Source organism: Schistocerca serialis, chromosome 12 (assembly GCF_023864345.2).
Source record: "Schistocerca serialis cubense isolate TAMUIC-IGC-003099 chromosome 12, iqSchSeri2.2, whole genome shotgun sequence".
Classification (NCBI taxonomy): Eukaryota; Metazoa; Arthropoda; class Insecta; order Orthoptera; family Acrididae; genus Schistocerca; species Schistocerca serialis.
The window spans coordinates 56,565,480-56,593,241 of NC_064649.1; the positions used below are offsets into that span (position 1 = coordinate 56,565,480).

The following is a 27,762-nucleotide window of genomic DNA, read 5'->3' on the forward strand; positions in this document are numbered from 1 at the left end:
AAAGATTGCTGTATGGCGTGGCAGGTGGCAGTTGACGCTAAATAACGAAAAGTGTGAGGTGATCCACATGAGTTCCAAAAGAAATCCGTTGGAATTCGATTACTCGATAAATAGTACAATTCTCAAGGCTGTCAATTCAACTAAGTACCTGGGTGTAAAAATTACGAACAACTTCAGTTGGAAAGGCCACATAGATAATATTGTGAGGAAGGCGAGCCAAAGGTTGCGTTTCGTTGGCAGAACACTTAGAAGATGCAACAAGTCCACTAAAGAGACAGCTTATACTACACTCTTTTGTCCTCTTTTAGAATATTGCTGCGCGGTGTGGGATCCTTACCAGGTGGGATTGACGGAGGACATCGAAAGGGTGCAAAAAAAGGGCAGCTCGTTTTGTATTATCACGTAATAGGGGAGAGAGTGTAGCAGATATGATACGCGAGTTGGGATGGAAGTCGTTAAAGCAAAGACGTTTTTCGGCGCGGCGAGATCTATTTACGAAATTTCAGTCATCAACTTTCTCTTCCGAATGCGAAAATATTTTGTTGAGCCCAACGTACATAGGTAGGAATGATCTTCAAAATAAAATAAGAGAAATCAGAGCTCGAACAGAAAAGTTTAGGTGGAATGGTAGGGAGATAGTATGATTGTCGTTCGATGAACCCTCTGCCAAGCACTTAAATGTGAATTGCAGAGTAATCATGTAGGTGTAGATGTAGATGTAGAACAAGACTGGTAGGACACAAAAGTCTTTGTCGGCTACAGAAAACAGAAAAATCAGCTGTAGCGGAATATAGTCTTCAGTCAGGAAATCATGAAGTTTTCCGAAACAGAAATTTTATCTGACAAAACTTTATCCACGACTATACAGAGAAGACATCGAAATATACCAGAATAGTGACAATTTTAAGAGAAAAGAAGAAGTGACGAAACTGAGTGATAATGGACAGTGGCTCTGCAGAATCGATAGATAATTTTGAAAGGCCGACAATCTATAGTTACGTTTCATCTCTGATAAAGATTATCATCTCTGCTGACCACGTGTAAACTCGACCAAGATCACTACACACAATAGTTAGGTCGGTCTCGGACGCCCGACTCTTCAGTCCCCAAGATTCACCGTCACCAGAAACATCTCTGAAAATGTCCAGCACAGCTCTGGACGAAACGTCCGGAACCCAAAAATTGCATCGACCACGCCTATAAAGCCCGGAAAACTCATCAGCTACTGTGACATTCGGTCGTGAAAGCTATCACTGTATGTGTTACAAAAGTCACTAGAAAAACGACGGAATATAAATTTAACACTAGTTTATCATTATGTACACCAAACAACATCGTTTGATCAGAAGATGATAAAACTGTAATCACACTTCATCAAGGCAAAATACTATGAAAGTTACTGGGATGTCTTTATCGATTTCATTTATTTAATAGTAATCAAAATGTTATCTTTTTAATCAAACTTGTTAGCAGAAGCGAGGTATTTTCGCCTCCTGCTTCGACTGAAATGCATCAATTGCTTCAAAAGGCTTTCCTAAAGAAAGGCCTAAAGAAGGGAAGTGCACTCATATCAGGATTTGCAAGATTAGTTGATGGAAGCCATCCCGTCCATTGCAAAACCAATAACGTCACTGTGAGTAAGAGCTGGATCGGGCTTTGAATGTACGTTAGTCAATCTGGAGATAAATGCTAAATACGGACCCAAACATGAGACTTTTAAACACGTGAAGAAAGGAAGCAAAGTAAATATAAGGAAAGAGATTGATTTCGATAGGGAAGGATTTTTGTGAGGTGGCTGAAAGTGTCTGTTATGTTACATCAGAACCAACTTCCATTACGCAGGATTTAGGTTATATCAAAGAAAGCAGTTTTCATTTGAAGCAGTCGATTTTGAGTAGTTCGAATGGTAGCAATGGATCTGGGATTTATAAAATGAGCGATGAGTTGAACAGGAATTTATCACAATCGCTGAATGAAGCGTATTAATAATAAGGGAGATCATGCTACAAAGCAAAAGATTTTTAAAAACATAAATTCTCACTTTCTCTAACAGAGCTTTTCGTACAACCCTCCTAATCTGAACGATCCAACCCACCACCAAGCTCAGATACAGAGGCAGACCCTGAGTTACCCGTGAAGGCTCCAACGATGGCCCCAGCGGCGAGGGCAGCAGCAGTGACCGGGGAACTCAGGGCGACTCCCAGGTACATGAGCGCCCCGGCCACCTCGTGCTCCAGCCCGAAGGCCTGTGTGGGGGCCAGCAGGATGCTGCCGAACACCCGGCCCCAGTCCACCTCACCACTGGCTGGCTCCACATCCACCTCCATTTCCACCTCAGCGCCAGCCTCAGTGTCCACTGGGCCCGCCACAGGCTGACGGTCAGACATAGCCGGCTCCCTTGGTGCTTGGAAACTGGAAGGACCTTCCAGTGCTGATGCAGCTGCTGATCTGGACTCTGACAACTCCATTGTCTCAGCAGGGTGGGCGTCTTTTGGAGGTGGGGCTGCACTGCTTCTAAGAGCAGCATTACCATTTGCTATACTGGATCCCTCCTCCTTGACACTACTAGGAACGGTTGAGGAAACCCCTTGACTGTAAATCTTGTCCTGACTGACTCCTTTACCTGTATATACCACTGTAGTCATCATTTCAGTCACAGTGCTCTGATGCTCTTCTGAGAGTTGGCCCAGTTTGGCTGTTCCGATTGTTGTTATGTCTCCTACAGATCCATTGTTGTTCTCCCCATTATTTGAGGCTCCGAGATTGCCATTGCCATCATTTCGGGTGGTAGACTCATTCTCCTCTGTAGCTGATGCAAACTGAGGTGGCCCATCATTTTGCATCAGTTCATCCATCAGAAAGTTAGCCCCATAAAGGATTCCTCCTCCCACATCCGTTCCTTCTGCAAACACCTCAGTGGTACTCAGAGAGTTTGTCACGTCCATAGCATATGTGCTCTCTGCTGTCGGGATTGTTTCTACAGGTAGTGAAGACTGGAGAGTGACATCTTCAGCAGCAGGAACAGGAATAGTTTCAGCCTTCCCCAGATTGCTGTCAGACCGTTCTGCTTCTGTAGTAGATTCTCCCCCATTGCTGCCATCCTGTAGAAGTAGTTCCTCTTCCATCATAGCTGAATGGGCGAGCCTGCGTCTGCGTATGCTACTGGCGCCAATCGACTCTGATGGTGTCCGGTTCCTGAGAACTGCATCAGGCACTTGGATGATTTCGACGTCTCGGGGCAGTGTGGGTATGGCGCTGGAGAGCAGTTGTGCTGGAACACTGGCGTTGAGCGGTGCTGTCCAGGCAGTCGAGGTGTGGTGTACTGGAACCACGGGCCTGGGGGGCTGATGCGTCTGCACAGTCGGTACCTGCAAAGGGGCAAGGATTCGGTCAGCGTGACACAGTTAGAATTTTGTATGATAGTATATTATTCTTTCTTCAAGACACTTCGCACCTCTTGTGCAGCTTCTGATCTGGAACCCGCCTAAATTTAACAAGTTTCTTCAGAAAATGTCTCCATCTTCTGCTTATTCTGATTTTACGTCGTGTACTTCTAAATCATTTTTAACTTCCCATATCCAGCTTGTTACGTTCTTTTCTCAAGGATACTTGAAGGATTTTATTTTTAATAGCTGGCTATCTCATGCTCAAGAATATGTGTTGACGATCATATAATAATATTGCAATAGGTTTGGATTCTATAATATTTTGACTCCATCATTCAAGTGGAGATTGAAATTTAGGATATGGTTCAAATGGCTCTGAGTATTATGGGACTTAACTTCGGAGGACATCAGTCCCCTAGAACGTAGAACTACTTAAACCTAACTAACCTAAGGACATCACACACACCCATGCCCGAGGCAGGATTCGAACCTGCAACCGTAGCGGTCGCGCGGTTCCAGACTGTAGCGCCTAGAACCGCTAGGCCACAACGGCCAGCCATTTGGGATATCTTGATGCTTTTAAGAAATTAGATCATCTAGTCGGCTTATGCAGTTTCTGAAACTTGGAAGAGAAACCTCTTTATTGCTTCCGTTCCCCATGTAAAGTATGCTGTGTGTCAATTTCCAGAGATTCTATCAGTGATATTTTGATTTGATTTAACAGTGCTATATGATCTTTTCATGTTTTTAGTTCTCTTTGCAATACTCAGAGCTGTGATTTACATGTGTATATGAAATATGTTTGAATGTGAAATGACAGTGAGTAGTAATAAGCTTGTAGGTAATACTTTTTGCTCAAGCGTTTTGTCAACAGAAGGCAAATGTAGGTTTTGGTGTGATTCAGCTTCATGGGTGGAACTTTAGCGGCGATTAGATTTTCATTAATATATTGTTTCTGAATAATGTAATCGTCTGTTTTATTTATGGTACTTAATTCATATGATAGTTTCCGAAAGTTTACAATCTCACCTGGACAAGTGTTATAGGCAAAACATACAAAAGAAGTGAAATCAAACTCATTACAATGCACCAACATTCAAGTTTCATCACCAATGTGTAAAGGAAAAACGATTAGAAAGCAGTCATTAGTTATTTTTATGTTAAGGAAATGAACAAATGGAAGGGTCAAATGGCAGGACAAGTACAAACAACACAGGCAAACACACTTGTTACAATGAATAATTATTATTTTGTAAATTTTTGACAACCCGTGAATATATGTGAAAGCATTGAACAATGGTCCATTAAAATGAACTTATATTCACTATTTTTAAAAACGCCTGACGAAAAAAGTGAAACTCATAGAAGGAATCTTTGGATGTGAATGTATCAGGTTGGTGTATTAATTCGTAGCGTTTTCCCGTAAGTGTAAGCAGCGCAACAGATACACATAACAGAGACTTTGATCATCGACAATATATTCTTGTTCACTATTTACAAGTCTGTTACCAAGTGTTCAAATGTGTGTGAATTCCTAAGGGACCAAACTGCTCAGGTCATCAGTCCCTAGACTTACACACTACTTAAAACTAACTTATACTAAGAACAACACACTCACCCATGCCCGAGGGAGGGCTCTAACCTCCGGCGGGAGGGGCCGCGCAATCCGTGCAAGGCGCCTTAAACCGCACGGCCACTAAGCGCTATCACTGGCGTAACTTTTCGATTCCGCGACTGTGTAAACCACGTCGTTTTGAGACGAATAACTCATCGCGCCATGTTCGGAGTGCATTTTCATGCGGAAAGGAAGTTACTTAAAGGGTGTCCGATAGAGAGCGGGAAAGGTGAAAATCTGAGGGCGTGAGATAAAGTGAATAAGGTATGTGTGAAATGACTTCCCAACCCAACTCCTATATAGTGTTTCTTGTCAGTCTGGCAGAATGCGGGTGGGGGGGTGGGGGGGGCGAGGGGTATCATCACTCCATGCAGTCTTCCTGGTCATTGCTTGTGAACTCTCAGAGGTCTCAGTTGCTGACATGACGTAAATTTCAGCAGTGATTGTCACACCCCAGGGAGGCAATTCGTAATATACCGCACCGTCGTTGTTCCACCAGATACGTAACATTAGCTTCTGTTGATGGCCGCGTGGAGGAGCCATGCAGTCTTAGGCACCTTGCCACGGTTCGTGCGACGCCCCTCCCCCCCCCCCCCCCTCACACACACACAACCGAGGGTCGAGTCATCCCTCGGACATGGGTGTGCGTGTTGTCCTTAGCGTGAGTTAGTTTAAGTTAGATTAGGTAGTGTGTAACCATAGGGACCGATGACCTCAGCAGTTTGGTCCCATAGTAACTTACCAACACCACCACTTTCTGCTGATGTGCACAACTTTTTGTATGGGAAGTTGCTGCTTTGTTTGGGCTCAATCATTTCTTTCTTTTCCTTATGTTAGCAGAAAGACACCATTCAACGTCGCTGATAACGTTACAGGACGGTAATGGTAGATGTTGGTCACGAGCCAATTGATGATGGGCTAGCAAATATGCACACATGGTCACTCATTGATTTTCGTGATTTTGACTTAGAGTGGGCGGTGTCCGAATATCCGATTTTTGAACGACTGCATGCAAACGTCACACGATGGTGGAGTGATGACAGTTCATCACATCTGTAGTAAATCACTGTGGACTAATGAGTTTAAACGATATTCGTCAAACCCCAAAGATCTTTCTACATGTCCAGAGCCGCTAATGTCAAAACAATCCTCTTTTTAAAACGAGTCAACCATTTTCTCCCTGTGCTCTGTGCAGTGGCATACACGGCCCAAATGTTTCTGGTTTCCTCCGCTGATGTCGCCCCGCTACTGAACCCAAACAGAAGAATTTGTCGAAAATGTTCCTATTTCTCCTCTTGGCACTCCATTTTCTAGCGTCCACACCTCCGCTCACCATCTCCGAATGACAAAATGACAATACGTAAAAAATGCAAATCGATTAGTTAACCCATAGCAACACGCAAAATAAAAACGCTACAAACTAGTGCACCAACCCAATAAGTTCCTACAAGTTCACACCATCAATGATTATGTAAATAATTAGAGCTACTGTTCTCTGCGATAGGCATAATGGTCACGATAGTGCATCTGTACCGTTCATTTTTAGTTACCAAGCCTGGTAGAACACGGAAGAGGCGTGAACAGCGTGAGATGTTGAGTGGTTACTGTGAAGGACACGCAAACGCCGCGTACTCGTGTGAGACAGCGTTATCAGCATGTGACAGAGTTTGAAAGGAGTCTCATTGTCAGTGTTCGGTCTGGCCGCCTGTTCTAATTGTGTAATATGCATGTTTGCAGAGCATTCGGATGTGACAGTGGCCGGATTGCCTCAAGGTAGCAGAAGTTGGAAGGCCGCATCAAGCAGACGATACTTGGATGGCCACCTAGTTGGGCCTTACTACAGTCTAACACAACAATCGCGACATTCTCCTTTTTAGTACCCACAGCGATAGCAGCGCCCCAAGCGGCCAGCACATCCAGGATGAATGAGAATAGTAACGTTTACACTGATCTGTAACATAGGTTTTATAGTATGAAGTGAATATAGTGTCATGAAAGGTGACAATAACTAAAAAGTGACACCACGTTTGTCGTTATTTTGTTTCCTGAGGAGCCTGGGAGGTACGATTCTCTTGCAACGTACAGACATTTACGGAATAATTTCGTTTTCCTTTAATAGCAAAGACTTGCTAGTAAACACCAGAAGACCTGACCTTTCACAGAAAGACGTAGTATATCTATGGTATACCTATCCAACATTCGTTCGCTATCCTTCCCGCCAAATGAGTGAATGTGGAACTTAGGAAACCTATATGGTATATACGAGGGCTATCCACAAAGTACATTACATTTTGGAATTAAAAATAAATAAAATATTTGAAAAATTTTTTATTATATACAGATGAAAGCCACACTTAAATACTACTTTTCTACATAGTTGCCATTTAAATTAAGGCACTTATCGTAGCGATGGACGAGCTTGGAAATTCCTTCGTCGTAAAATTCGGCCGCCTGCGCCTTCAACCACGTGGTTACCTCTTCCTGAAGCTGTGCGTCGTCATCAAAACGCTGCATAGCCAACCACGTCTTCATTGCTGGGAATAAGTGGAAGTCGCTCGGTGCCAGGTCGGGACTGTACGGCGGATGAGGAAACAACTCCCACTTAAACGAGTCGAGAACTTCACGAGTGGCATTTGCCGTGTGGGCCCGGGCGTTGTCGTGAATCAGCAAGATCTTTGAGCCCAACTTTCCCCTGCGCTTGTTTTGTATTGCTCTTCTGAGGTTGTGCAGCGCTTGGCAATACGTTTGAGAGTTTATTGTAGTGCCTCTTTCCAGGAAATCCACAAAAATCACACCTTTTCTGTCCCAAAAGAGGTAACCACGTGGTTGAAGGCGCAGGCGGCCGAATTTTACGACGAAGGAATTTCCAAGCTCGTCCATCGCTACGATAAGTGCCTTAATTTAAATGGCAACTATGTAGGAAAGTAGTATTTAAGAGTGGCTTTCATCTGTATATAATAAAAAAAATTTCCAATACTTTAATTTATTTTTAATTCCAAAACGTAATGTACTTTGTGGATAGCCCTCGTAATACCAACAGTATGTAATGTACCAAATAAGCCACAAAAACTGTAGCTGAAGGGAAAACTACACAGACGTGATGATAAATCGTCTACATCTACAACTATAGTCCGCAAGCCACCTGACGGTGTGTGGCGGAGGGTACCTTGAATACCTCTATCGGTTCTCCCTTCTATTCCAGTCTCGTATTGTTCGTGGAAAGAAAGACTGTCGGTATGCCTCTGTGTGGCCTCTAATCTGATTTTATCCTCATGGTCTCTACGTGAGATATACGTAGGAGGGAGCAATATACTGCTTGACTCCTCGGTGAAGGTATGTTCTCGAAACTTCAACAAAAGCCCGTACCAAGCTACTGAGCGTCTCTCTTGCAGAGTCTTCCACTGGAGTTTATCTATTATCTCCGAAACGCTTTCGCGATTACTAAATGATCCTGTAACGAAGCGCGCTGCCCTCCGTTGTATCTCTTCTATTTCTTCTATCAACCCTATCTGTTACGGATCCCACACTGGTGAGCAGTAATCAAGCAGTGGGCGAACAAGTGTACTGTAACCTACTTCCTTTGTTTTCGTACTGCATTTCCTTAGGATTCTTCCAATGAATCTCAGTCTGGAATCTGTTTTACCGACGATTAATTTTATATGGTCATTCCATTTTAAATCACTCCTAATGCCTACTCCCAGATAATTTATGGAATTAACTGCTTCCAGTTACTGACCTGCTATATTGTAGTTAAATGATAAAGGATCTTTCTTTCTATGTATTCGCAGCACATTACACTTGTCTACAATGATATTCAATTGCCATTCCCTCCACCAAAGCAAAGCAATAAAGCTGTATCCCAACACGGAAGAAACCAGTCCCACAGTTGTCGATAAGTATGACCCAAGAACGGCAAGAATCTCGAACACGTTCGGTTTTGAAGCAACAGTAAGTACAGTTACAAAAAACATGTGTGTATGAAAAAGTCGAGTGAAGCGCAAGAATGGGCGAGCCATTAGACTACACAAAATATTTTAAGTGTCACGGAAAAGTGCCTATGATAATAGCAACAGACAACGACAGTAAAATATGCTTCTCATGCATGAAATTTGTGTTTATATTCTCTTCTTTTCAGCAGAATAAGCTCCAAACATATTCATATTGGAAAGTATTTCTTCATTAATACGTTACACTTATCAGGCAGAACATTGTGACCAGCGACGTACCATCGATATAAACCCGTCCAGGCGATGGCAGCGTAAACTGGCGAGGAACGACTGCTAGTCAGACACACTCACAGTGAATGTAGTATCAGTAAGCGTGCTGAACGTGTGCAGAATCGGGAAGTTGCGCCGTGTACCTGAGTTTGACCGAGGGCATATTTCGATGACCTGGAGAGCTGTGGCCGAGCGGTTCTAGGCGGTACAGTCCGGAACCGCGCTGCTGCTACGGTCGCAGGTTCGAATCCTGCCTCGGGTATGGATGCGTGTGATGTCCTTAGGTTAGTTAAGTTTAAGTAGTTCTAAGTTCTAGGGGACTGATGACCTCAGATTTTTAGTCCCATAGTGCTCAGAGCCATTTGAACCATTTTTGACCTGGAGATCGGCACGAACATTTCGGAAACGGCACGACTTGAAACTTGTTCGAGTAGTGCCTTGGTGAGGGTCTTGAACCTGTGGCGAAACCAAGGTGAGACCACGTCCAGACGTCGTGGGGTTGGGCGGCCACCCTTCGGTACAGATGTCGGACGTCGTAGGCTGGGCAGACTTGTGAAACAGGACAGGCGGCGTACTGTGGCTGACCTAACACCAGACTTTAATGCTGGGCAGAGGACAAGTGTGTCTTCAACACACAGTGAAACGAACACTCCCAACGATGCAGCTCCGTAGCCGACGATCCTTGCATGTGGCAATGTTAGCACCATGACATCGGCAACTACCACTAAAATGTGTAGGGACAATCGGTACTGGACGTTGGAGCAATGGCGGAGCGCTGTATGGTCTGATGAATCCCAATACCATCTTCATCATGCCTATGGGAGGGTGCAAATCCGTTGTCTTCCAGGGGAACAGTTCCTTGACACCTGAACTGCAGGAGGTTGGTTGGTTGTTATGGGGGAGGAGACCAGACAGCGAGGTCATCGGTCTCATCGGATTAGGGAAGGACGGGGAAGGAAGTTGGCCGTGCCTTTTCAAAGGAACCATCCCGGCATTTGCATGGAGCGATTTGGGGAAGTCACGGAAAACCTAAATCAGGATGGCCGGACGCGGGATTGAACCGTCGTGCTCCCGAACTGCAGGAGGGAGACCAGCTGGCGGCGGCTGCATTATAACCTGCGGAGCATTCACGTTGGCATCCATGGATCCAGTGGAGCTCGTGCATGTCATCATGATGGCCAAGGAGTTTCGTACACCGGTTGCAGAACAGTTACACCCCTTCATGACGATTATGTTTCTCGACAGCAGTGGCATTTTTCAGCAAGATAAGACGCCATGTCACAAGGACAGGAGTGTGATGGAGTTGTTCGAGGAACGCAGTGGCGGGTTCCAATTGATGATCGGCTTTTCGCGGATGATGCTGTAGTATACAGAGAAGTTGCAGCATTAGAAAATTGTAGCGAAATGCAGGAAGATCTGTAGCGGATAGGCACTTGGTGCAGGGAGTGGCAACTGACCCTTAACATAGACAAATGTAATGTTTTGCGAATACATAGAAAGAAGGATCCTTTATTGTATGATTATATGATAGCGGAACAAACACTGGTAGCAGTTACGTCTGTAAAATATCTGGGAGTATGCGTGAGGAACGATTTGAAGTGGAATGATCATATAAAATTAATTGTTGGTAAGGCGGGTACCAGGTTGAGATTCATTGGGAGAGTGCTTAGAAAATGTAGTCCATCAACAAAGGAGGTGGCTTACAAAACACTCGTTCGACCTATACTTGAGTATTGCTTGTGAGATCCGTACCAGGTCGGGTTGACGGAGGAGATAGAGAAGATCCAAAGAAGAGCGGCGCGTTTCGTCACCGGGTTATTTGGTAACCGTGATAGCGTTACGGAGATGTTTAATAAACTCAAGTGGCATACTCTGCAAGAGAGGCGCTCTGCATCGCGGTGTAGCTTGCTCGCCAGGTTTCGAGAGGGTGCGTTTCTGGATGAGGTATCGAATATATTGCTTCCCCCTACTTATACCTCCCGAGGAGATCACGAATGTAAAATTAGAGAGATTAGAGCGCGCACGGAGGCTTTCAGATAGTCGTTCTTCCCGCGAACCATACGCGACTGGAACAGGAAAGGGAGGTAATGACAGTGGCACGTAAAGTAGCCTCCGCCACACACCGTTGGGTGGCTTGCGGAGTATCAATGTAGATGTAGATGTAGATGTGCTTGTCCCCTCAAGTCAGCAGATCTGAACCCGACCGAATACATCTGGGATGTGACTGAATGTGGCGTCAGAGCTCATCGGCCCCCATCCCCATAATTTGCGGTAATTAAGTGAACTGTGTGTGCAGATGTGGAGCCAACTCTTTCCATCAACAAACTAAGGCCCCACTGCTTCCATGTCATGTCGCGTCGCCGCTGTTATCCACGCGAAAGGTGGACATACCGACTGTAATGTTCTGACTCGCCAATGTATAGTTCATATTACGCAATCAGTGTGGTTCGGTGGTTTTTACATGTAATTCACAACATTTCATGTGTATTGGTAATTTATTAACGAATGGAACATAGAAGTATAAGTGTTTCCTTATTTAAGTGGAAAATGATTAAAAACAAACATGGCGACTGAGACCAAATGTTTCTAAAACCGAGGTAATCCTGTTCCACCTCTCTAATCGCCTTCCATCTGCAAAGATCAGTCCACAGTTCGGCCCTCTTGGCACAGTCAGATACAACGAAAGCCCAAAATACCTGGGAGTCACTCTGGACAGAACTTTAACACACAAAAACTCCTTTCCATCTTGGCCAAGAAGATAGAAACACGAGTGAACCTTGTGAGAAAGCTTGCAGGCAGTACATGGGGAGCAACCACATCAGTCCCCCGAGGAGCATCCCTTGCACTGGTATAGTCTGCAGCAGATTACTGTGCACCAGTTTGTCTCCGAAGCGCCCACGTAGTGAAAGTAGACGTCCAACTGAACTCTGTTATGAGAGTAATTAGTGGTACAGTCCGGTCTACACCTACTTGCTGGCTACCAGTGCTTTCAAACATCTCTCCACCAGACCTTCGTCAAAAGGCTGCCCTTTACAACGTCAGCAAGTTTCTGAAAACAAATCGATCCCTCTTCATGACGATTTGCTATCACTGCCCAGGAAACGCCTCAAATCTAGAAGACCAGCATATGAAATGGGAGTCCAAATGCTATCCACAGGATTCGACCACGACGCAGAGTGGAAACGTGAGTGTCAACCTACAAGAACCCGAATCCACGAACTTGTAGACACACCAACAGTTCCAGTTCCAGGCTTCCACCAACCGAGGGAGGTGAGGGTGCAGTTAAACAAATATCGGACTGAAGAGGGTAGGTGCAAATACAACATGTACAAGTGGGACTTCTCAAGTGACAGTGTGTGTGACTGTGGTGAAACCCAAACAATGAGCCACAGTGTGAATGAATGTCCAATCAGACGCTTCTCTGGCGGCACTGAGGAGCTCCATCAAGCATCCCATGAGGCACTCCACTGGATCGAGTCCATCAAAATCCGAGTGTAGTGTGAGCCGTTTTAAAACTTGTGTACTGTATATAATTTTACATGTCCATTTATATATATATTTCTTTGTTTTGCTAAATGTGTATTACTGTAATTGATAAAAGCACTCCGCTCAAATGGTTGAAATGGGTCTGGTCAATATGGGACAACATCTGCGGTCATCAGTCCCCTAGAACTTAGAACTACTTAAACCTAACTAAACTGACATCACACACATCCATGCCCAAGGCAGGATTCGAACCTGTGACTGACGCGGTCACGCGGTTGCAGACTGAAGCGCCTAGAACCGCACGCCCACACCGGCCGGCTAAAAGCACTCCGTCTTCAGGCCACGAGTGGCCTACCGGGACCATCGGACCGCCGTGTCATCGTCAGTGGAGCATGTGGATAGGAGGGGCGTGGGGTCAGCACACTGCTCTCCCAGTCGTTATGATGGTATTCCTGACCGAAGCCACTACTATTCGGTCGAGTAGCTCCTCAATTGGCATCACGAGGCTGAGTGCACCCCGAGAAATAGCAACAGCGCATGGCGGCCTGGATGGTCACCCATCCAAGTGCCGACCACGCCCAACAGCGCTTAACTTCGGTGATCCCACGGGAAACGGTGTATCCACTGCAGCAAGGCCGATGCCACTGTAATTGATGCATACGATAATAATAATAATAGTAATTAAGAACAAACCGGCATGCAAATCTCATATGAGAAAACCCAGTACATAGAAAGAGCTCCACAAGACAATTGCCTATTGTGACAACCCCTGGGAAAATCGTACAAGTACCACATTTTAAGTACCTGGGAGAAATCATCCAGCCATTAGGGATCAACCTAAAGGCCAATGAGGAAAGAATAAAAAAACTACAGAAAGCATATAAACTCATGTGGAACTATCATAACATAAAGTCCATATCCATTAACGCAAAATTGAGGCACTACAACACTGTCGTACTTCCGGAGGCACTGTATGCATCTGAAACAACACAAATAGGTGGGCAAACTAAAATCAAAGAAATAGAGAAACAAGAAAGGAAAATTCTCAGGAAAATTTTTGGCCCGGTACAAGAGCAAGGAATCTGGAAGAAGAGACCAACATCAGAATTATATAAATACACAGACAAGATTACGGATACAATAAGGAAAAGAAGAATGCAGTTCTACGGACATATCCACAGGATGAATGAAAACAGAATTTCAAAGCGAATTCTTAAATTCATCAACTCAAGCAGGGGAAGAACAAAATGGATAAAAGAAGTTGAAGATGACCTCAGACAAGCACACATAACAGTAAACGATGCAGAGAATAGAACTGAATTCAGGAACATCAACAAAAAACATAAATTTGACACAACAACACGGAAGAGACCAGGATGCAAATGGACAGCGGAGCGAAAGAAACAACACAGTGAACACATGAAGAAAATTTGGGCTCAGAAAAAAGATAAACAATCATCATAAAGGAATTCAAGTTCAAACGCTCTCTTAAATTGGAATAATCGAAAATAATAATAATAATAATAATAATAAAGAACAAACATTATCCTTACGACGCATGTGACTGCATGCTTCCTCACCGCTTGGAGCGCTAGTGTCGTTCCAGCTGCCGAACGGTAACGACTTTCGCACGACAGAGTGTCACAGTACGTATCAAACGTTGGTCTTTCGCACCTGGGTGACGGCGGCAGCTGGACTCGTGACGTCAGCCACGACCTGCCCGCCGTTGTCGGAGGCGGGCGCCATGAGGCTGGCGTGGGCGACGCAGGAGAAGATGAGGGCCTGTGTGAGCACGAAGGGCAGCGCCAGGCTGGGCACGCCGCCCAGGTGCGACAGCAGGCGGGTCATACCAGAGGCCACCAGTGCACTGCAACAGCCAACACGGTACACAGATCCGCGCGGCCAACAAGTACTCGCACACCTTCGTACCGCGCAGTTATACAAGATCGGAAAGCAATGCACAATAATTTTATCACCAAAAGGTTCAATAGGTTACAAAACTAAAAATTCTCGTGAAATTACACAATTTCAGAGACTTAATTGGTCTCAGACATATGTGCTTTCATGTACCAGGTGATCAAAAAGTCAGTATAAATTTGAAAACTGAATATATCACGGAATAATGTAGATAGAGAGGTACAAATTGACACACATGCTTGGAATGACATGGAGTTTTATTAGAACAAAAAAAAAAAATACAAAGTGGCGCTTCATCTGATCAGAATAGCAATAATTAGCATAACAAAGTAAGACAAAGCAAAGATGATGTTCTTTACAGTAGTAAATGCTCAATATTTCCACCATCACTCCTCAACAATAGCTGTAGTCGAGGAATAATGTTGTGAACAGCACTGTAAAGCATGTCCGGAGTTATGGTGAGGCATTGGCGTCGGATGTTGTTTTTCAGCATACCTAGAGATGTCGGTCGATCACGATACACTTTAGGTAACCCCAAAGCCAATAATCGCACGGACTGAGGTCCGAGGACCTGGGAGGCCAAGCATGGCGAAAGTCGTGGCTGAGCACACGATCATCACCAAACGACGCGCGCAAGAGATATTTCACGCGTCTAGCAATACTTTGTTTTTTGTTTTGGTTCTAATAAAACCCTATGTCATTCCCAGCATGTGTGTCAATTTTTACCTCTCTATCTACATTATTCCGTGGTTTATTAAGTTTTCAAATTTATACAGACTTTTTTATCACCCGGTACATAAACTGAAGCGGCGACTGGAATCGAAGCCAGGTCTCACAGATATAAAACATAGACCATTTTGTCCTGATTGCTCAGAGCACTCTTTTACTTATCACCACAATGGCGACTGAGCTAGTACGATATCGCACTAACTCATTCGCCATACTGGTGTTAAGTGAACGAGTGCGCTGAGCAATCAAGACAACATGGTGTATGTTTTATATCTGTGAGATTTTATGTTTGACAAGCTGATGTTCCTGACTACCTTCTATAGTAAAACGACGCAACATCGCTGTGTGACTCGTACGTTCGTAAATATCATGAACTTTTGTTAATCTGTTACACTATCCGATGATGATAGGACAGACCTGTCAAAACAGGTAATTAATAAAAAGATTTACAAACGATCTTGACGTGCCAGCTCATCTAGTATCACATTACGCTTGCGCCAGCGGGCCGTAGGTGGAGCAGTAATCGAAGAGAGCGCTTTACTCGACACTCATCTAGCAGCCCCTGTTTTTAGTATAAAGATACCGACATGAACTAGCAACCTCTTACTCCTCCCCCCCCCCCCCCCGCTCTCCCTTCTTACTCCCACTGGCTTCAACCCCCCCCCTCCCGCCCTCCTACATCACCCTTTGACCTGGACGCAACCTCCCCCCCCCCCCCCCGCCCCCCTTCGTCAGTGTGAGTGCTTCGCCGATGATCATCGCCAGTGTTTTCCGTACGTCAGTGTCCCTCCGTTTGTGTACAGCGTGTTCGTCAGTGTTTTCTCCTACGTTCGCGTCTCCATCTGGACGTCTTCATCTGTTTTCAAATGGTGCCACCCTTCATTACAGTGTCTTCCGTCGAACGACTTCTGATTTCTTGTGCAGTGTTCATGTTGTGTTTACCACGTTTTTTTATGTTTTCTATGCCTTCTGCGTATTTATGTTGTGTCTTTTGGCCGAAGGACGGTGTATGTAGTCTGCTGCCGGCCCGCCTCAGCTGAGGCATGAAATCACAATAAAGGAGAAAAAAAAGCTAGCAACCTCCGGAGCAAACTACTCACTTGAAGATGCTTGAATTGTTGTCAGCCGAAATATCGTGACAGCAAGTGGACGTTATTCGGCTGCAGTCCCAAAACTACATGTAACACTCTTTACACCGGGAAAATTTCAGGAATCACGGCATCTTTCCCTCGCAGGGTGTTTTTAGACTCACCAAATGGCAGCCCCAGCGACGACGACGACGGCGACCCTGGGGTCCTCCTCCAGGGCCGTCCCGTAGATGCCCCGCAGCGCGCTGGCCGAAACGAGGCCCACCAGCAGCGAGTTGAACGTGGTCGCCCCCGCACGCACCGCGCCAATGTCCTGCTGGGCGGCCTGTGTCCCAAAACAGAAAACACACTCTGGACACACCGGGAACAAACCCAAATCCACACCTGTCAATACGGTCAACGTAAATGTGCTCTCACATCTCAGGCACCAACTGACGAGCTTGACTGTGGGATGGGTGTCGAGCTGGTTGCTGGTGGATTGGAGGGTAGAAGGGAGGCGGACTGTGGATCGTCGGGTTCATTTAGCTTTGCTTACGAATGTGATTTCTGTCAGACACAGCAAAGGACTTGGAAGAGCAGTTGAAAGGAATGGACAGTATCTTGAAAGGAGGATATAAGATGAACATCCACAAAAGCAAAACGAGGATAATGGAATGTAGTCGAATTAAGTCGGGTAATGCCGAGTGAACTAGATTAGGAAATGAGACACTTAAAGTAGTAAAGGAGTTTTGCTATTTGGGGAGCAAAATAACTGATGATGGTCGAAGTAGAGGAGATATAAAATGTAGACTGGCAATGGCAATGAAAGAGTTTCTGAAGAAGAGAAATTTGTTAACATCGAGTATAGATTTAAGTGCCAGGAAGTCGTTTCTGAAAGTATTTGTATGGAGTGTAGCCATGTATGGAAGTGAAACATGGACGATAAATAGTATGGACAAGAAGAGAATAGAAGCTTTCGAAATGTGGTGCTACAGAAGAATGCTGAAGATTAGATGGGTAGATCACATAACTAATGAGGAGGTAGTGAATAAAATTGGGGAGAAGAGGAGTTTGTGGCACAACTTGACAAGAAGAAGGGACCGTTTGGTAGGACATGTTCTGAGGCATCAAGGGATCACACATTTAGCATTGGAGGGCAGCGTGGAGGGTAAAAATCGTAGAGGGAGACCAAAAGATGAATACACTAAGCAGATTCAGAAGGATGTGGGTTGCAGTAAGTACTGGGAGATGAAGAAGCTTGCACAGGATAGAGTTGCGTGGAGAGCTGCATCAAACCAGTCTCAGGACTGAAGACAACAACAACAACAATGTGATATACTCACGATGCTGTAGGCACAGGTTGCATCTTTTAGCATCCCAGTCAAGTACCCCACTTCTCTCTGAATTGCGGACAGAAGCGTTAGCATGGTGATTCAAATGCATAGTCATCTAGACATCTTCCGTCACTGGGGCCAGGAGAGAGCCAGTCTGGATTGCCTTAACACGTATGGCTCGGGCAATATCTAATGAAGAGACAAGATAGAATAGAAGCATTTGAAGCTCACAGTACAGAAACGCAACTATAGTGACACTGAGAATATGGAAAGATACACGCACTAAGTAGAAAGTCGGCAATGTCACTCAGAAGATACCGGTACTATCGTCAGCACTCATAAAGCCGCAAGAAAGTGTCACCAAATGCTGCTATTGATCTTTGCTGAAGCACTGATCTAACTCTGTGTGCGAAATCTCATCTTTCCAAAAAGTGACCAATACTCTCGGCCTGCTTAATAATGATGGCAAACCGAATTCATATTATCCGGCTTTCTGGGGTCTTTCACTTGAGGCTGTTTTCTCTTCTTATGTGTCTTTACTGAACATAAAAGGAGATGCACTACAAACTATTTGAGGTACAAACTTCTACAGAAATTCTTCCAATCCATATGTGGCATACAGCAAACCAGTGCTTAACAGTACTGGTTAAAAACAGTCTTGGTTGCAATTTTTAGTTTTTTTTTTTTCATTTTTCAACGACGCGTTTCGCAGGAGTCCTGTGAACGGGAACGCGTTATGCAGATCTTGGTGCCTTTCGCGTCCATCTAGAAAAGATAACCTGAAGATGCCTAAATAAGGCGAAACGCGTCGTTGAAAAATAAAAAACTAAAAATTGCAACCAAGACTGATTTTAACCAATACTATAAACTTCTACTTCATGTTTATAGAATGAAGTCAATGTAATTTATTTAAAATGGTCAGAGTCATCGATATACATATCTCTGCTTGAAAACTCCAAATCCCAATCGTAAACAAAGGTGCAGAAAATTTCATCCATAAAGAGAGGTCACATGTTTTACTCTAGATTTAATACAGTATAGTGTACACACTCGAAGTTGGTAATAGGACTATGCAGTCTTCCACAAGGTGAACGCCATCAGCATTTAAGGAAAAGCTGAGGACGACCTCGTGAGACAGAGATTCAGAGAGATATGCTGCAGAGTTGAGTCTGGGACGAGAAATTTAGAGGTAACCGCGTCACCCTTTCATGTCGGGAAGACTGCTCCCATATGCTGCAGAAGCCAGCATGCTAACAAATCGGCACACCACTCGGGAAACTCAACCAAATAATAATGTTGGCTCAGATGAGCCTTTTTAAAGCCTCTGGCCAGTGAGGAGTGATGTCGATGGTCAGAGAAAAAACAGTGTGTTCCCAAAATCACTTGGGCTCCCAGGCACAATATGGTCCAGATGGTCTCAAAGTTATTTAGAGTTTGCCAACACTGAAGGTGTAACACGACCAGAAAACACGGTGCGTTAGTATCCCTCCCCTTCTAATGACGAGGAAGAGCAAATTGAAAGGCATCTGCTTAGCATATATTGTGGCTAGTAAAACTAAGTTTCAATGAACCTATGCTATTGATGTCCCAGATTTTGTGATGGCACTTCCTGAAAATCAGGAATCTAACACAGTAATCTAACAGACTTCATCACTGTTTCTGAACTGCCAGGTGGATATCCAAATTTAAGGAAACCAAATTTCAATACAACTGTTTAATGATCGAGAAGTAATAGCGAAATTCAAAATCTACCTAGCAGTTCCTGTTATTTACTATTCTTCATTTGCTAAGCAATTTTAGGAAGAAGAAAAGGAAGAGTAGGCTTTAACACCCCATCGACATCGAGATCATGAGAGATGGAGTACGAGTTGTTATTGTTTCTAAGATGGAGAAGGAAATTAGCTGTGCTCTTTCAGTGGAACCATCCCAGCATTTGCATCGAGCGATTTATGGCATCACGGAATACCTAAAACTAGATGGCCAGATGCAGTATGCAATGTAAATATCATCTGCATATTGTACTGATATATCAATGCAAGGAAAGCAACCCAGACCCCAGGAGGCAACACACTACGTAACATCACCACTGGCTTACGTAATGGCTCTTAATAAGGCGAGAACAAAAGTCCACTAGGTTCTTCAGGTAGGCCATATCCACCTGAAGACATTCACTCATGGTTAGATTCCACAGAGCTAACACTCTGGGAGGATGTTGATTGCTGCTTTGCAAAATAGTCCCAGATGTTTTTATGTGGTTAAGATGGAGGGATTTAGTGTGCCAGTCAAGGTGTAAAAAGATGCCAAAGGGTTCACATACCAGGAATGTACGCTTGCAGCAGTGTCAACATGGTTGTTGTCATCTTGGAATATGGGTGTGTCCACAGTATTCTCACCATGAAGACGTAGAAGAACAGGAAAGAGTTGGTCACTGCACATATCCAAACAAACAACCTATTTCATGTTCTTGGATGCATGAATGAGCGGTTCAAACCATGGTACAAAAATATGCAAAATGCCGTTGAATCACATTCGGTCTGGACTACACCATTCATACAGAGCAGCGTTGAATGCCGTCAGTGGACATCAACTTGCAACATTCGAAATAAGGAAAAATCGCGACTCATGGGACAACGCTACTTGCATCCTGTGAGCCTACTGTCACGTTTTTGTACTGTTTGGACCACTGACAATGTGCAGCTTGGGGTGGTTTATGAGAGGTACCTGTCTCCAACTGTGCACTGCATGCACTTCCTATTGTTCACTCGAAAACTGATATGAATCCACAGCCCCTAGTAGCAGCAATTCCTGTCGGGTTTGAAATCGACTGTTGATGACAATGTGTTGGTGACAGCGTTGGCGGCGCAGCTCACAAGGAATGCTGCGTTGTCAACTCGGCTGAAAGTGCATAGACAACAACTACATTATCTCCCTGCATCTTGGCACTTCCTGGCTCGCCTGATTCTGCCCCCGAGTGAGGTAGCATCGTGGTTAGCACACTGGTCGCACATTTGGGAGGACGATGGTTCAAGCCCACGTCCAGCCATCCTGATTTAGGTTTTCCGTGATTTCCCTAAATCACTTCAGGCAAATGCCGGGATGGTTCTTCGAAAGGGCACGGCCGATTTCCTTCCCCTTCCTTCGCTAATCAGAGCTTGTACTCCATCTCCGATAACTTCGTTGTCGATGGGATGCTAAATACTAATCTCCTCTTCCTGAACATACCTCACATTTGAAGAACTAGTACACTTTAACAATAAGATCCCTTGCCTGTTTGTGAAATATTTGGCACTTTCTAGGTGTTTCAGTCATAATGGGAAATCCCACAGACCACACAAAATACCACAGAAATCAGTCAATCGCAGTTTCGAGCACGTAAAACACAATAAGAACACTCAAATATTGTGATACATAACACATTACGGAATGTCGGAAGAGACTGAGCGCTGTTGGGCTAGCAGAGCAGCTGTCTACTGCCCTTCCCTGGCCCAGTCGCCATAAATGCTGTCAAGGACAATAGTCTCCATTCACTGTCAGTTATGATCTTTTTACAAACACCATTCTCGTGTCATGTTACATAGCTGACAATGGTAAACCATTTCTTATAGACACGGTGGACAGTGCGCATTGATATACCAACGAAATGGGCAAATACATTCAAGGTGTGGTAATGGGCACACCCGAACAAGTAGAGGTAAAGGTGGATAAATGGACCCCCACTCTGTTTTTTTTTTATATAACACCTTTTATTTTTAGTATTATCACCTGAAATTAACATAAAACATTTCTCTAGTATGTCCTGAAATAGTTACGACATGTTTTGGTCCAACTCTTTAATATTTAAAACAAAATTTTATTTTTTTCCTGATACTCTGCATTTTGTTGCGTCAAGAATTTGTGCTGGTAATACGGGCCCCAAGGTAGTTTGAAATAAAAAGAAACAAAAATTTTAAAAAAATAATTTTATTTAATTTTTCTGTATAATAAAAGAAAGATTCACTCTGAACATTTTTAATTAGTCTACTGGTGGGATGATTTTCACAGCCTACGCCTAGCCTATTTACAGTAATCACACACATAAGCATCTTTTTCGCATCCAGCGCATTCGTTGTCAGCCCACATCTCACAAGCTATACACTGGACCCAAAGTTCACCTTTTGTGTCCTTTAAAAAAATCCCTTCACAAAATAGACATACAGCGTCGTCAACATCAGGGACATAAACACCAGCTTTTTATTTTTTGTGCAAAGCTGGTAGGCCATGCGCCTGACGTCATTTCTGGTAAGGCCGTAGAATTTGGATTCCATAATGAGAAGATATTTAACCAGTTCGTCATCAAGTCCCTGTGGTAAAACCGGTGGAAAGCCTTTGGAGCGTGGAACGAGGGACAGAGTACACTTTAACCGCTTTTTTCAACCCCATTTTTTTCTCTTTAATAGCTACAATAGCATTTGCCATATTTGCTTTGTCCCACGATTGCCGTTTCGATTTTTTTGGTGGTACAAGATGTGTTCGAGACATCTGAAACATAAAGAGTAGCAATATTTGTAAATGGTCCCATACAATCTGACTGATTTTACGGGGCCCATAATACGAGCAGCAAAAGGGGCCCATATATCCACCTTCGCCATCTTGAGAAAAACGATTTTGCCTACGGTTAGTTTGGTTCGCAACCGACGTTAATTAACGTAAAACGGTATCCCAACAGCAAGCCAAATACGTACCTTACCTTAGTTTTACTGATAACATGTTAGAAATTTGAGTTTTATTCAAGTAAACACTAACCTTTCAAACTTTTTATCACAGCGAAAAAATTCACAGCACAACTACTCACAAACCATGACGGCTACTACGTCTGCGCACTGTACAGTGAAGTTTGGAAACTAGTTTTAGTAGTTCACGTGCTCTCCGCTAGAATTCGTGGCCTGTACTTCCAAATATGTAGGGGGCCCATAATACCAGCCGGGGCCCATTTTTCCACCTTTGCCTCTACTTATTTCGGCCAGTCTATCACTTATCCCTGTCGACCAAAATTACTGTGCTCAGTTCTGACAACTGGCTGTAACATATGCCCCACTTCACTGACATGACTTACACTGGCTGTTAAGGTTCACATGACAGCCTGGTAACAGTTCTACAACGTCTACAGCGCTCTAGAGTGAGCAGTGCCCAGTATGATCTTTCAAGGGCATAATTACTATGTTTCTCTTGTTACACTTTCTCAATGTCTTTGGCTGGCTCTGAGCACTATGGGACTTAACATCTATGGTCATCAGTCCCCTAGAACTTAGAACTACTTAAACCTAACTAACCTAAGGACATCACACAACACCCAGTCATCGGGAGGCAGAGAAAATCCCTGACCCCGCCGGGAATCGAACCCGGGAACCCGGGCGCGGAAAGCGAGAACGCTACCGCACGACCACGAGCTGCGGATTCAATGTCTTTGAATTTCCTTCAAAATGTGATGCAGATGTCACTGTACTGCTGCCATGATGGTTGCAACATACAGCACCAGCTCTCACCCCCTAAGTGGATGGATCACTGAAAAGAGAGATTCCAGGCACAGGTACCAATGAAATCTCCAGCAGTGTCTTTGCACGTGGACTTGTGCTTTCCAATCCATTCGTACAACACAAATCAGTAACTGATCTTACACTTACGGAGAGGTACGTGTCTAGTGGCATTCACACAGTCCTTACTAGTCCGCCAACACCCTTATACCGATTTTCTATTCTCTCGACACACATCCTGTCCTAATTCCACTAATCTTCCATTCCACACATGTCCGCTCTCATCATATGGGTCTCTCTACCCACTTTTCGAAGTAGTAACAAAACTTGATATTTATGCATTATACAGGGTGATTCAAAAAGAATACCACAACTTTAGGAATTTAAAACTCTGCAACGACAAAAGGCAGAGCTAAGCACTATCTGTCGGCGAATTAAGGGAGCTATAAAGTTTCATTTAGTTGTACATTTGTTCGCTTGAGGCGCTGTTGACTAGGCGTCAGCGTCAGTTGATGCTAAGATGGCGACCGCTCAACAGAAAGCTTTTTGTGTTATTGAGTACGGCAGAAGTGAATGAACGACAGTTGTTCAGCGTGCATTTCGAACGAAGTATGGTGTTAAACCTCCTGATAGGTGACTCGCTTAAGGTGAACGTTTTCTGTGCCATTTCAGCCAATAAAGTTTTTGGTCCCTTTTTCTTCGAAGGTGCTACTGTAACTGGACTATAGTATCTGGAGATGTTAGAGAATTGGCTGTTCCCTCAGATCGAACAAGAAGCACAACAATTCATATTTCAGCAGGATGGAGCGCCACCACATTGGCACTTATCCGTCCGTAACTACTGAACGTCAACTACCCGAGGAGATGGATCGGCCGCCAGGCAGCCCGTGACAGAGCACTTCATCACTGGCCTCCAAGAAGCCCTGATCTTACCCCCTGCGATTTTTTCTTGTGGGGGTATGTTAAGGATATGGTGTTTCGGCCACCTCTCCCAGCCACCATTGATGATTTGAAACGAGAAATAACAGCAGCTATCCAAACTGTTACGCCTGATATGCTACAGAGAGTGTGGAACGAGTTGGAGTATCGGGTTGATATTGCTCGAGGGGGCCATATTGAACATCTCTGAACTTGTTTTTGAGTGAAAAAAAACCTTTTTAAATACTCTTTGTAATGATGTATAACAGAAGGTTATATTATGTTTCTTTCATTAAATACACATTTTTAAAGTTGTGGTATTCTTTTTGAATCACCCTGTACTATATCACAATTCTTCACTCACTATTGTTGACTATTCACAACAGACTATTCTGTTTCAACTTGTCACCGACTTTTTTAAACACATATTTTATGTGATTCTACCACAACAGAATAGAGGCAGTATAACACATATGATACTGTCAAAACAAATAAATATCTTAAAAAGCATTAAAATTCGATTTTTAACTGATGAAATTTATCTAAATTTCTATTTTTCCACTGTAATGTGGCACTCCCATGTGAATATTGTCTCTTGGTTAGTAATAGTTACCTGTTACTGCAGCGTTACATGACGATGAGAGACAACAGCCGGCTCCTGATACAGCATCAGCATGTAAAGTGCTCGCTGCCATGAGTATAGAAATGAGATTAGCAGTTAACTTAAAATCGGAATTTGGGATAACAGAGGAAGTGAAGGTATTCTCCTATATCGTAAGCAAAATTGTGTGTGGTGGATAAAGTTAGCGAGGTACAGGAAGGAGACTAGAATAGGCCAAAACAGTATCTCTCTAAAAGAAGCGTAGTAGTATGAGGCGTAGGCATTTACTTTAAAAAATCATTTGGGAGAATATGTGTATTGCACACAGCATTGGATAGAAGTGAACCACAATTTGTGCAGAAAAAATTGGAAAGTAAGAGAATCGAAGTGTCACACATGTGGTGCAATAGAAGTGTGTTGAAAAGTGGACTGATAAGAAAAAAATTTAGAAATTTGTCATAAGATCTTATGGGACCAAACTGCTGTGGTCATCGGTCCCTGAGCTTACGCACTACTTAATCTAACTTACACTAAGGACAACACACACACACACAACCATGCCCGAGGGAGGATTCGAACTTCTGACAGGGGCAGCCGCGTTGACAATGACAACGCGCCCTAGACCGTACGGCTGATAAGATAATGAATGAGAAGTTTCTCTGCTGAGTCAACAGGGAAAGAAATGTATGGAAAACACTGACTAGAAGAAGATTCAGAAAGGGTATTAAGAAATAACTTGTATGTTATTAGGAGAAGCTGTAGAGGAGAATATTGTATAGGAAGGGAAAGTTCGGAAAATGTCCAAGAAATAATTGAGGACGCTCAATGCAACTATTACTTGATATGAAGAGGTTAGTACAGGAGACGAAGCCATGGAGGGTGAGATACACTCAGTCACTGGCTGACTGATGATTTAGAAACAAATTCAGATGGTTTGAGTGGTAGTGTTTGTTCTGGCTGTTAACTGATAAGAAAGCTGAACGCTAAAGACTGGAGGTGAGGTTGAGATAAAGAACTTATCCTTCAAGAAGAGGATGTTAATAGTAGGTTGTATAAGCATGTGAAGACTAAATTAGATAGTGAATTAATGGGTGTGGAAGTGCGGGTTGTTAAATAATGCTTTGTAAAACGTCATACAGGTTCTATGTGAAGTTCGAGAAGTGGAGTAAAGTTGAGTAACTTGTTAGGAACGTTTATGAGAGAGGATAAACAAATGTGCAAGAAACGAGGTACGGAATGCATCGAAGGGGATGGAATAAAATTTAACAGCACTGATAGCTGAAATCGTCTGGGCAAAGGTAAGCATGAAGACATACAGGGGGATGAGATGATAGAGAGTTTGGACAATTCATACACGACAACAGGATCGGTGGCATTGTGGATATGGCAGTCAAAAGATTTCAGTGTAACTGCCTACCTTGTGAGTCCGAGCCCTTTCTCCACATTACGACTGTCACAGACACGAGGGCGCTAACGCGTGCACAGTGCTAGGTTAATGGCGGCCTTGCTACTCACGACGGACACGAGGAGCCCCGTGGCAGCTGCCAGCAGCCCCCAGAGGCACACCGTCCAATCAGCAACCGCCAGGGCTGCCAACAGCAGCGCGCCAGTCAGCGGGTTGTTGCAGAACAGCACCTGCAGCACAAACGAGACACCAGTACTGATGCAGTCAGTGCAGTAGAAGGAAAGGAGGAATATTAAGGCACACTCTGAGAGAAACCAGACTGGTATACAATCTGGACCGGAAGCCTTGCCTTTATTAAGTGATTTAAGCTGCTTCGTTACTCCGAGGATATCTACTTCTATGTTTCTCATCTTGGCAGCTGTTCCTGATTGGAATTCAGGAATATTTACTTCGTCTTCTTTCATGAAGGAGTGTGCTCTGTGGCGTAACATATCGACTACTCAAGACTTCTGTTTCAAACATATCCAGCCCACAGATGTGAAGTTTCATCACATACCAAAAATAAGCTAGAAACTTTCCAACTATAACGAACGTCTTCCTGAAGTCAAGGGATAGGGCATCAAGCTGGCCAGCGTTGTCTACGGCACTCACAGTTTACAGGGCGGGCGCATTTCACAGGTCTGTTTTTTTTTTCCGCGGAATCGGTTTTGATTTTTCCATCACTCAAAATCGTCGCATTTCGTGAGCATGCAACGCGTTCCGTAATACGGACGTACCTGTCCGTAGCCGCGCAGCAGAGCGTCCAGGAACTTGAACAGCAGCCACGGAGACTTGTTGTCCTTCTCGGCCAAGATGTCCGACAGGATGCGGCAGTCCCCGGCCACGTGCTGCCATTTCAGCTGAAAGGACCAGAAAAAAATAGGAATTACTGTTAAAAACAGCATGGCTCGCAGACAACAACAGGAGCTGTGCGGTAGGCATCTTGTGACGCAGTGACAGCACATAATGCACGTGGCGAGGTCACAGCGTATATACACACGAAACCCCACCACAAAGGAACATGGTTCAATTGGCTCTGAGCATTATGGGACTTAACATCCGAGGTCATCAGTCACCTACACTTAAAACTACTCTACTGGCCATTAAAATTGCTACACCAAGAAGAAATGCAGATAATAAACAGCTATTCATTGGACAAATATATTATACCAGAACTGACATGTCATTAAATTTTCGCGCGATTTGGGTGCATAGATCCTGAGAAATCAGTACCCAGAACAACCACCACTGGCCGTAATAACGGCCTTGATACGCCTGGGCATTGAGTCAGACAGGGCTTGGATGGCGAGTACAGGTGCAGTTGCCCATGCAGCTTCAACATGATACCACAGTTCATCAAGAGTAGTGACTGGCGTATTGTGACGAGCCAGTTGCTCGACCACCACTGACCAGACGTTTTCAATTGGAGAGAGATCTGGATAATGTGCAGGCCAGGGCAGCAGTCGAAGATTTTCTGTATCCAGAAAGGCCCGTACAGGACCTGCAACATGCGGTCGTGCATTATCCTGCTGAAATGT

The 27,762-nt window shown here is 44.2% G+C and overlaps 1 protein-coding gene across 1 annotated transcript in view; it reads right to left on the reverse strand.

Annotated features, from left to right (window-relative positions):
- LOC126427928 (uncharacterized) overlaps positions 1-27,762 on the reverse strand; it is a 153,676-nt gene that overhangs the window by 30,086 nt on the left and 95,828 nt on the right. The window contains exons 2-6 of the mRNA XM_050089822.1: positions 26,962-27,084; positions 26,296-26,415; positions 16,603-16,763; positions 14,379-14,571; positions 2,132-3,368 (exon numbers count right to left, since the gene is read on the reverse strand). Of these exons, the coding sequence (XP_049945779.1) occupies positions 2,132-3,368; positions 14,379-14,571; positions 16,603-16,763; positions 26,296-26,415; positions 26,962-27,084 (1,834 nt within the window). The remainder of the gene's footprint in view (positions 1-2,131; positions 3,369-14,378; positions 14,572-16,602; positions 16,764-26,295; positions 26,416-26,961; positions 27,085-27,762) is intronic.